The 12425-nt window shown below is 38.1% G+C and overlaps 1 protein-coding gene across 2 annotated transcripts in view; it reads left to right on the forward strand.

Annotated features, from left to right (window-relative positions):
- Nucleotides 1–12425, forward strand: part of ppp2r2bb (protein phosphatase 2, regulatory subunit B, beta b) — a 69708-nt gene that overhangs the window by 44064 nt on the left and 13219 nt on the right. For both annotated transcript variants that reach the window (XM_081391758.1, XM_081391759.1), the window contains exons 2-3: nt 10485–10582; nt 11567–11732. In XM_081391758.1, coding sequence (XP_081247884.1) covers nt 10485–10582; nt 11567–11732 — 264 coding nt within the window. The remainder of the gene's footprint in view (nt 1–10484; nt 10583–11566; nt 11733–12425) is intronic.

Genomic DNA, 12425 nt, shown 5'->3' on the forward strand with positions numbered 1-12425 from the left:
ATTTTAAATTAGATTTTTCTTTTTTTTTAATATTAAGAAAATTCCACTCCTACGTTCCTTTTAAAATGAAGAAACCTCGAACTGACATGCAGTTTCATTCTCAGATGTTGATACTTTAATTGACAGCTTTAATTATTGGTGTTTCCTAAGACACTCTTACTATTGCTCATATTAAGTAGTAAACTTGCCACAGACGATGAGGAATGATGTTAATGATTTAACACTTTGGATCTTTGAAAGGTACTTCAGTTCTTTAAGGCCAAATTACAGATTACTATTATTATTATTTTAAGCAAATTACTATTGCTTACGTTTTTGACTATGAACCCATGAATTTATGAACTCATCACCATGTTCACCACGGCTTGAATTGTACACTAGATCTCTGATTCATTAAATTATTTGGTACAGCAAAGTCAAGGATTTTTTTTCTCTTCCTCCCTCGAAAACCACAATAGATAAGAAAAGTTGGTCGCAATTTTCGTTTCATGACAACTTTTTACATGGCAGACCCAGTTACGTTACCCAGGCCAGATGTTACCCATCCCTGTGTTGGACAGAGGATCACTGACTAGTGAGATGGATCTGGGATGCCCCAGGAACTGGGAGATCCATCCACACTTCTACAATCCTCTTGTCCAGATGGATACGTGCCTCTGGTGATCTGTGACATGGCCGCAGACTAGTATGAGTCAGTTATTTATACCTCCAGAAAGAAATTTGGATGGCTGTTTGTTGGTCATGGAACACAAGATTAGAAATGTTTGTCTAAGCCACTTAGTGCAGCAGATCAACAGGAAACAAGGGTGGGCTCTGTGATGGCCCTATTGTGATTAATGCAGGATATCATCTATCTGTGAAGTCAGTGACTTTAAATGAGTTAATTTGTCTATAAGAGTATATTTCCAGAGGTTTTATATTAAGCACGGTTCATAGCCTTTCCACTAGTTTCTTTGAAACCGGGTCAGGGCGCACCCGGTACGATTATCTCAGAGTCTATCCCTCTGACGCACATAATTCAGATACCTTACAGCACTAATCTCTTTCCCATGCAGTTGTTTTTGCATTGCATTAAACTCTACAAGCTGTCATCCCTATGTCTATGTCTGTTGTACCTAGGAACCAACTTAAGCAATCAGCTTATATCTGAATAGTTTGTTTTTTCGAGTAAAGGCACATTATTGAGTTTGCTCTTATTTATGTTATGTAACCAGCACATATAAAAATGCATTTACATGTTATATTTCATGGTATTTATGTTTGGTATTTGGGCAGGTAATATGACGAAAATCGAATATCACAAAATGAGTATATACCTCATAGTATATATCGTTATATACTATATCATGATATAGATAATATTGCTTTTGCTTTTTGCTCGTCAACACAAAGAAACAAATTAAAAGCAATAGGACAAAAACCACAACAGAATAAAGCAACAAATGGACCGACCTGAAAAACTTCAAGTCCTAGAAATAAGAAATACTACATAAATTAAGTCAAATGTAAAAAAAAAAAACACTGCATAGTCTCAATCTGTGTAAATTATGTAAACATTTATTCTTATTAAAGTTACAAAAGTGATTCAGACAAGAGCAGTGAGTGATTTTCTCACTTTTGTTGTTTGATTAACCTTAATGTAGTGGTTCTCAAAGTGTTGGGCACGCACAGGTTGCAACTGCGTTCAAGTGCGTGAATAGCCTTTAAAAAGAGGCTCCAAACACCAATTCCAAAAAATCGGGTTGACCGAAAAAGTTTGAGAACCACTGCGTAAGTTTGAGAATGACACAGAATGCACCAGGTATGTTAGGCTGCTGTCACTTTTAGACATAATGCACTGAACCAATATACTTAGCATTTTCTTTCACAACTGTTTATGTTCACTTAAGACATAAACGACTGTTTATGAGGAGACTCACAAAGGCAGCCATTTTTACACACAAGTGTGTGTATTTGACCGCTCAAGCCCAGTAAGTCGGCAAAAAGACCTCAGTACTCGTGCTGTATGAGCAACGGCTTTATCTGCTTGTGTTTCAGGTGTGTGCACTCCAAAACCATCTCTCAGACAGCGTGCACATATACCGAAAATTGTTCTGCTTATTGCACTTGAATGGTTTATAAACACTTGTTATAAATTTGTAAGTCTTAAAAACACATTCAGTTGATTAGCTTTCATGACAGCACAGCCTGGCAACATCACATGAGCGTAATAGAGACGATAATCCAAAATCCCCCAAAAAATCCCAGAGACATCCAGAACACACCAGAGCAACACCACACACCTATCTTGTAACACCCTTGCATTTTGTTGGCGAGTTGAGTTTTCTTTATATTCTACAGAAAAAGTTAAATGTAGTTGTAAGCTGCATCTGAAATCGCATCTAATGTCTTTAGTAGGTACTACAATTGTTTTTTACTTTGTGACCATTAAAAGGTATGTTCTATGTACTATGAATATGTGTAGTATGAATGCAATTCGGACATACTTCATTGGCCATGTTTTCACTGTTTTGTTACTAACTGGCGTCAATTACGCTGCCTCTCCTGTGGCCTCATGGGATAGTGAAGTGTTCATCAGATGCGCACTTCAGAATCTCATTGGAAGTAGTAGGTCATCCAGGTATTTTTCACCTACTGTTTTATGAATACCAGGAATTCAGACATACTACTTGTCTCACATACTGCTTTTCTTTTTCTATATTGTAGGGAAGAATCGCTGCAAAATATGCTCTCTAACAGGTGTTTTACCATTCGTTGTAAAACTGTGGACCTATTTTTCCAAATGTCTCACACCCGTAGATTCTTCCGTTGAGAGCTTGAATAATAGACACTCCAGCCCAGTTGGTGGCGATAATGCACCTTTGCCAATTGCAAGCAAACCACTGGCATTTCATTGAATACACAGAAGAAGCAGAAGAAGAAGCGGCGGAGTAATACCGTACCTCACACAGCTCTTTCAATACAAGTCAATGGAGTTGGACAAAAACTACGATAAAACCTGTTGGAAAGCATCTTTTGCAGCGATTTTTGTATGAGCATATCAGTGAACACCCCTGACCACTCGGTGAGTTTCAGGTCTTTGTAAATGAAAGTTTAATGCGTTTTAGGAAGGATATGTTCGAGTGCACCTATGCAGCCATTCTGTAGGTGGGGGGGGGGAAAGCGAAATAAACCTAAAATTCTCGGGACAGCAGCATGTGTCAAAATTTTAATCTTAACTGTTCTATTTCATCAGAAACGATCTGTAAACAGGGCTTTAAGTGTAAAATACCGAACTTGTCCTTTAAATTCTTCTCTTTTAGCTCTTACCAGATAAGCAAATAATACATTTAATTCACAAGGCATACATTACTAACAAACATATAAGAACCTGATGAATTTCTGCAAATGTTTGTTCTTCACTAGGTATTTTTTCCTTTTAAATTTATTAATAAAAAAAAAAAAAAAAACTATACGCACACTAACAAATCTAAGCTGCATGGTGAAATGTGGGCATGCAGGCTGAACCCATGTGTCTTTTTTGAAAATAATTTTCTGACACTTTGAAAATAATCCACTTCATCTCTTGTTTCATACCGAAACCTCCTTTTTTACATTTGTCCTGGTCACCCTCTGCATTCCGATTTTAGTACGGTTGTGAATCCAGCATTATCTGCATCCTCTCTATGATAATTTTAGCCTTTCATCTTCTGAGAATAGTGGGCATCACAGGATCCAATCTCGCCACAATCAGCGAGTCAAAGATGGCCACAGCCAATCTCCTGCGTTCATGTTTAATCATATAAGAGATGACAGTGTCAATATGGGTTTGCTTGTTTTATTGCAGCCCTGGAGTCGTCTGTGTGTTATTAGAAAAAAGGGTTTCATTTGAGGACAGTCTGCTTCTGCACATCATTGTGACCTTTGACCCAGCTGCATTTGCCGGCTCCACTGGCTTTTTGATTTATTTTCTCACTCCGATCCACCAGGCAAGAGAGAGTTGGTCTGAAATTGATAGATACATACTTCAATAACAAAAGCAAAATGAAATCTCGATGCCACATATGGCATAAGAATATATTGTTGGGGTGGGATGCATGCCTTAGCAAAGCAATCTCAGAGAAGACCAAACCTTGAGAGAAATGTGAAAAACAGAGGGTCTGTTCCAAAACTTAGTCAACTGCCTTGCTATATACTGCCTACATAGAGAGTTACTTTTTGAGGTATCCTCTAAACCTAAGTGACCAACTTCAATTGACCAATATCACTTAGCATGAGTTAGCATGTCGAAAGGCATTGATTTTTAAAGTTCAAGTGGAACTTTAAGTTGAGTTAGCATGTCGCTAAGCTAACACTGTGAGAGGCTACAGGATAAATTTACTTAATAAGCATAAAAAGGCAGTACAATTTTAAACAGTCAATTTTAATTACACACTGAACTATTTTTTCAATACTTTTTAATTATTCATAAACAATTTTTTTTCTCAATTTGTCCTCCATCTTGGATATATTTTGTTTTGACTGAGATCAATTCAGTGCATTGTGGGATGGCCTTCTCCAAGTAGGATACATATGATGTTGCCTTGGAATTTGGCCGAAAAGAAGATATCTTATAAGGCAGCAATAATGAATCAGAATGTCCGCTTTCGCCTCAACACCACATCCATGTGTGGTGGTCATAAATTAAGATTTATTGTTTTGTTTTTGTTTACATTGCTCCATAAAATTTGCAATGTGATGCATGGATTACTTTTTTGATGCCTTTATGACCTTTTTAGAGCTTGACATTTTTGGTTGAATGAAACCTCTCAGGTTTCATTAAAATATTTATTTGTGGTGCAAAATTTTATGAGTTTAGAACGACATGAGTGTAAGTAACTGTTGACAGAATTTTCAGTTTTGTGTGAACTATCCTCTCAAACAGGAAATGTTATAATTCACAAGTATTACAATAGTATATAAGCCTCTAATTTAATTTATTTACTAACAAATCCTCGGTTACAACATTTTTCTTTCTTGATGAACTGACGGCACTCATTGACAGTGCACAGGCATAATCACATGAACAAAGCCGTCAGCTCACACACTCATCCGTGTTGCTCCATTAATTAGCTTTCCTATTCAGTACCTCACATTCCTAATGTGTTAATAATGGTTGGATCCAGCCTCCAATAACACTTTGGCTGCCAAGCCGCTACCCGCGAATACACGCCAGTGCTCTGTGATTCTGTCCGCTCAGTCCTTCCAAAACCTCCTCCACTATTATTACACACATTATCCGTTACTGTCTTTCTCACATCATCCCTCCATTATATTAGATACTTCTTCCTTCCAAAAACGCACATTGAAAGACCTCATGAAATTGCCAGATGATGGCAAGTTTTTCTTGGTGTGTGTGATTCATACGCCACTATACTTGCCACATTCCCTGCTGATAATAAGCAAAAAGAATGCAGAGATAACTAGTAAAAAAAATGGTGTACTTCAGGGGCCTAATTAGGTCAGCATGTTTTGCGTCTTTGAGAACTCATTTAGAATTCTGCTTCCGCAAGGAATCGGAATATGACTTTGATGTAATTATTCCATCCCCCAACCCCACCACCCCCTTAATGCTCGACCCCATGATGCTTTGTGTGCTCTGAAATGTTTCACATTTGCTGTTGTTTTACCAATGTGTGTGTGTGTGTGTGTGTGTTTGATATGAAGTGTTCTAATAGAGCTCTGTGGCTCTGTCTCTTGTATTGTTCGGTGTGCTTCTACAGAAAAATGTCGTGTTGCACTTTCTTTAGATGTGCTTTCCAAAAAAAACTATTGTCCTAGAAGGTGATCAGCCAAGACTCAAAGAGTGCTGGCGTAAATGTTCGCTGACAGTTTGAAAGAACACACATTAACTCAGAGGACAATGACTTCGCTTTTTCGCCAGTGTTTGCCAAGCTTTACCACTGTTAGCGCAGCAGCATAAACTCTCCTTTTTCATGCGTGCTCTTTAATGAAACTCACAATGGAGTGATCGCTCTTTAATCTGTCATACAGATGTTGCTTACTTGTGGTGCCATAGATCATAACATGCCTTTCATTTTCATCCTATTGAATTCAAACTAACTAACTAAACTAACTTATTAACTAATTTATTACCAGTGATTATTATCTGTGGACAAACTGAGAAGTGATAAGAACGTTCTTTGTGCAATAAATGGCCGTCCTTATGCTGGGTTCAGACTACACAATATCAGCCCAATTTTGCCTCGATCCATTTGACATAAGGTGTCGTGGTGTTTCGTAAATGACAATGGGCGTCGGGATGCAAGTATCGATCGTTTTATCTTGTATAGTGTGATAGACAACCGACGTCTGTGACGCTTCACGATTTCACGACAGAAAGACGTCGGGTTCCGTCACATCTGTGAAGTTGACCAATAGGAGCACAGAAGCTTTCGTACACAGCTTTCAAACATGGCGAAACGAAAGCGAGGCGATGGTACTTATTGGTCTTGCTAGGTGGAATTATGCATTGGAGGAAAAGACTTAATATCAGAAAAGTCCTGCATACGTCAGCAGAAGGTTCATTTATGATACTTTGATTCAACATTATGATGTCAAACCATTTTTAAGAATTAATCATATGCACGGATGAATTGTTCAAAGATCTATAATAATGCATTTAGAAAATGCCGACTTTAAAACAGAGCAGAGCACACATTTCATGTGCCTTATAAAATCAGATAGAAGCTTAATTTGGATATAGAATATGAAGACTTTTTTGTGACGTTTTCCATCCAAATTCTATTTATTCTATTTCTATTTATTACTTTTATTACTTACTTTCATCCTTCTATTTCTAACTTTTTTACTCATTTATGTGTGTGCGTGTATAGTATGTGTATGTATGTATGTATGTATATATATATATATATATATATATATAATAAAAAATAAAAAAATAATATATGTATATGTATATGTATCACTGTTCCTAAAAGGCTTTATTTTCCTTAAGAAACATGATTTTGTTTTTCTTTGTTTCGACCCAGACATTCCGTAAGATTTATCCGACTACTCTAAATTCTGTCAGTGTGATGCCAGTTCACACCACATGAACAAAGTCTTTGCAAGAAAAGACAAGTCCAAAGAAGAGTTGTCATGGAAACGCTGCACTTAAATTCACCATCCAGACAATATAAAAGCCTAGAGAGGTGTATCGGGGTGAGAAAACAACAAGCCTTTTCAATTCCTTTTTCTTGTCTTGGTGTCAGTCTCTCTCTCTCTCTCTCTCTCTCTCTCTCTCTCTCTCTCTCTATGTCTAGCTTCTCCCTCTGTCTTTCTCTCCTTGAAATGGATAAAAGCAAATATTTAGAAGTAATTTCTTCTGTATTTGTTTGGGATTTATGCAAATGACTCAAGGCAGATTATTTCGGGAGCGCTGGACTCATTTTGAGATTGTGTGGGGAGAGCTGACGAATTCTGAGATGATACGCTCCATGAAATAGAGTTACCTGCATGCGATAGAGAGACACAGAAAGAGAGAGCAACAGCAGAAACAACCCTTTCTTTTCGCTGTAAGGATTGCATAGCAACAGTACATCTCAAAGCCAGAGAAACAGATGCATCTCCTTGAGGAAGACCAAGGAAGATGTGTCAAAGGTAGGAATCGATCGGGACTAGCAGAGCAGAGGGAGTCAGAGCAGTGTTTGCTAATGTACTCTGAACTGTAACGTCTTTTACAATTCGAGAATTTCTAAGGCTACAATGATGTGGCAGCAAGGGAGTGTGATTACAATCTTAAAACTGGGGTCGTGTGCTAGCTAGGTCAGAAAGAGCTCGAATTTGCAGGTTATTTTGAGACCTTGGCTCTGGGTAAGAAAACCTAGATAGCTGGAGGTAAACATCCGTCTCCTACAAGAACAGCATGTATACAATGCTAAACTATTTTTGTTTTCTGTGAAGCTCTGAATTGAATGATGTAATTCTTAACATAGTAGTCTTCTGCCAGCACATTAAAACAGCAACAAATAATGTGCGTAATTGTTTGAGATAATGCAGACAATACCGACAATCCAAAATGGAAACTGATTTGCTGCTACTTTGGGTCGTCTTTTGTTAGTGGGGCTGCCTTAATGAAGCGTCCCACCCTGGTCCACTTTCTTCTGGTGGTGGGCTGGCGATTCGATATAGTGTCATCCCACAATGGGAGCCATCCAGCTGTGCAGCTCTTTGAAGTGTCAGGAATCTTTGCAGGTTTGGATCCGGGCCACTTGCAGTTCAGAGCATGTTGTATATTGAGAGAGCTGTTGTGTACACCAGGAAGGGGCCGATCACACAGAACACATTTTTTTTTTATTCCATTCTGCTACTTTTCCATTGTTTTTCAATGTAAACACGCACTAGACGGACATCTTTAACCTTTGGAAATACGTGCCTGTTAGAGCTGCACGACTAATCGGTAAAAGATCACGATCTTATTCAAACGCCCATGCAATTTTATTCCATAGTGACAAAGATTCGCCTGTGTCTATTAAACCGTTGACAAAATCACACCGGAACATTCAGATCTGCGATGGCTTCAAAGTGGCTTTGGTTGGCGCTGCCGCTGAGCCAGAGAAAGCAGTTGTCACGTATAGGTATGAAACAGCTTCACAAACAGCCTTTTCAACCACACAGTATCATTATTTCTGTTACAAATATTCAAATGATCACAGAAATTCTGGGATAAAAGTCCCATGTCTACGAAAGCGATCAAAATAGAGCAAATCACCTTCTGAAAGTAACTTCGCGCTTCAAATAATGATTGTATCGATTACATCGTTATACTACTAGGTGGCGACAAGTGACTGTTAATAATATGTATTTATCATTGAATCATTCATGTAAGAGATTAGTTCGAAAATGCTGATTCATCCAGTAATGCTCGCTCGCATTTGAAAATGATGTACACTATACTCTACCTTAAACCTAACCGATAGTGGTAAGTAACAAAAGCAAACGTGAGATATGACCACATTTGCTAAAGCAACCATGCCATTTTAGCTTGCGTCTAAAAGTCTTTGAGCTGTTTTATCGTGACTCGTGTTTCGTTCGCATTGCAAGTGCAGTGTTGTACCAGGTGGAGTAACATTTTAGTAAAATCAATAATTAAAGGAGAACTTGGTAACTTTTTTAACTTAATAAAACTGTCTAGAAATCATTTGGATGGTTAAACAACCTGTTCTGGTGATATTGGTGACTTTCCTCGCTCCCCCCAGCGTTCCCAGGCGGAAAACCAACCTTGCAACTTGGGGACTACCGTCCCGGCAAGATAGAAATTTGTGAGAACGAGAACAAGAACGAGCGCGAAACACGAATTGCTTTATGGCAATTCGACATAAAAACACACACGCATGTATGATGTATTACCAGATTACCCACCTCGGTAGACATAGCTCCACACGATACAGTTGGCTTGCTCCGATCAAAACAAATGCACATGAGCAGCGGTAGAGAGGGGGAGGAGGCCGCCGCAAGTGAGTTTTTTACGACCGTGTTGTGACATATACGCCCACAGCTGTAGGGGGAGCTAGTGGGGAAAACATGCGACAACAAAAGGGAAAATCAGCGAAGAAGTGACTAGAGTTCGCTAGAGTTGCCGAGTTCTCCTTTAAATAGGGAAAAAAGTTTCTTGCTGTAATGAATTCATAGAGTCTGTCCTCATGTGTCTTTACTGTGTTGGGTAGTTCTTACGCAGGTCTAAATGCAATATAGTCTTGTCTAAAAGCAATCAGTCCATTGCATGTCACTGTGATCTTGTCTGTTTTTGAATGAGTGTATGATCTTTAACAATGTCCTTCAGTTCATTAACATGCATAGGGGATTTTTTCAGTGCATCTTGGATTGATGTTCATGATCATGACCTCAGTTCTCTTATGAATGGCTGTAATAGAGCGTTACATATGGCTGTGCTATATGCCTCTTGTCCAGTATGGTCTTTTTGTCAGCCTTGAATTTCTTGCCGTTTGCTTCACATTTCAAAGGTCTCTGGATCTTTCTGGCTTTAGAAGAATATATTTGGCGGGATAATGGTGATGGGTGATATTTGGTGAGATTTACATATGGTGATGGACAGGGGAAACATTTCAAGAGAGCAGGGTGAGCGTTTCATCATTTCACATGAGATGATCGGGCCGGTAAATTCTACTTTATGACTGCATTCTGCAATTCGTCCACGTTTTCCGTATCACGGAAATCATAGTTGATGGAAATTAAACATGTTAATTGTAGAAGGGGTGTATTATTTTATATTGAAGTTACTTTATGTATAAATGGCATATTTTACATTTAAAATAAAATAATAGGTCTAGAGCGAAAAAAGTTTGACCCTGACATATTCAGGCCCAAACGTTTTCAGAGATGATATAAATAAATTAAATAAATAATATATTTTATTGTCTCAATGTAGATTATTAAATGGAAATTCTAGGAGCTCTAAAATATCATCTTTTAAAATAATATGTTTTCTTCTTCCTCCCTTCCAGCTGACATCATATCCACGGTTGAGTTCAACCCGACAGGAGAACTCCTGGCCACTGGGGACAAAGGTGGACGAGTGGTGGTCTTCCAGAGAGAACAGGAGGTAATTCGGGGTAGACATTGTATTCACCGAAATCTACAGAGTATTACTACTCACCAGTCATGATTATGAATATTAAAACTGCTGTTTATAAAACAGATCTAAAATCTGAATGCGTACAGTATACCACACCCAATATCACTGTACCCAAACCACAAAATAGAAGGACTATGAATATAGTAGTCTTGACAATATGGTAGTCCTGATATAACTGAATATTGACTGAATTAGTTTTTGTGTGTGTGTGTGTGTGTCGGTTACAAACCTTCAAAGATCTAAAAACCCCTCAATGTTTTGTCTAGCATCACAAAAGTGTGAAAACCTTGCCGTCTGCTCCTCCTCGTCTCACTCCCGCATCATCTTTAAAGAGATTTCATGGTGTCTGTTAATCCTCACCCCATGATTCATGCCCCACTCTGTTTCAGACCCCCTTTAACCCCCTCCCTCCCACCGAGGGCAAATCTGTTTCCATTAATACCCTCTTCTTCTCTCGGCCTGTGTGAGTTCTGCTTATTGATTTAGACGCTTCCCAAGGTGAGAACTGACCCTGAAGGGTTCCTCGCTCTGATCGGCATTCAGATATTCCTCTGACACAGACCACCTTTGTGCCTCGAGATCCTGACCTGCCCCTCTTGTATTTCACGGCCTTCAGCAACAAAGAAAAAAATCAACACGCATTCCACAAAAGAGCGACACAGAGAGACTTAATATAAGCCAATGTTTGAGCTGAAATTTCCAATTATCATTTGTTTGATGCCACTAATTATTTCCTAAATGTATAGGTTAAAGCATTTTAAATGTAGACTGCTGTATGATTTATAAATGCGATCCTCTGATAATGTGGGGGATGCATTTTTCACTCATGATATACATTAAATAGGCAGTGAAACAAAGCAATGCACCAAATACACAGAATGTCTTTTTGATTAGTAGCATTTGCAGACTATGCTATTTTTTTAAATCCATAAACAACTTGTATCATTGCAGAGTAAGAACCACCCTCACCGTCGGGGGGAGTACAATGTTTACAGCACCTTTCAGAGCCACGAGCCCGAATTTGACTACTTGAAAAGCCTAGAGATTGAGGAGAAGATCAACAAGATCCGCTGGCTGCCTCAACAGAATGCCGCCTATTTCCTCCTGTCCACCAATGGTGAGCAAACACGATGCGTTCTCTTCATATGATCTGATGCTTCTCACTTTCCTGTTGAAAAGACTTGTTGGTCACTAGCATATGTGTGTTTGGATGTTGGCCCTCATCACGGGACGTTAATGTGCTGTTTTCTTTACTAGATATTTGTGGTGTTGCATATAACTTTCCTTAACTTTCTCACTATTTAGAAAAATAAAACAATATATTGAATTGTTGGAATTAAAAGGGTGTTCTTTAAAGAACAAATAACGTGCTTCTTTAAGCTATATGTTATTTTTCATTGTGGTACAATGTTTGTGAAATTAGGGGAAAATACCATATAGAATTATGTGTCAAAATATTTTCTTTTAAAAAAATCCATCTTTTTCTATATATACTGTATATATATTGTATACACTACTGGCCAAAGGTTTGGGGTCAGATTTTTTTAAACATTATTATTATTTTTTAAGATTTTAGTTTTTGAAAGAAAATTCAAGGCTGCATTACAATGATCTAAAATGACAGTAAAGACATTTATAATGTTACAAAACATTTTTTTTTTATTTCAAACAAATGCTGTTCATCAAAAAATCCTTTAAATCACAGTTTCCACAAGAACATTAAGCCGCACAACTGTTTTTTTGCCTACACAATTACTAGTAGGCAGAAACCTGAGAACTGAAATGACACATTGATTTATAAATGTAACAG

This window comes from Scardinius erythrophthalmus (genome assembly GCF_964197995.2).
Source record: "Scardinius erythrophthalmus genome assembly, chromosome: 17".
Classification (NCBI taxonomy): Eukaryota; Metazoa; Chordata; class Actinopteri; order Cypriniformes; family Leuciscidae; genus Scardinius; species Scardinius erythrophthalmus.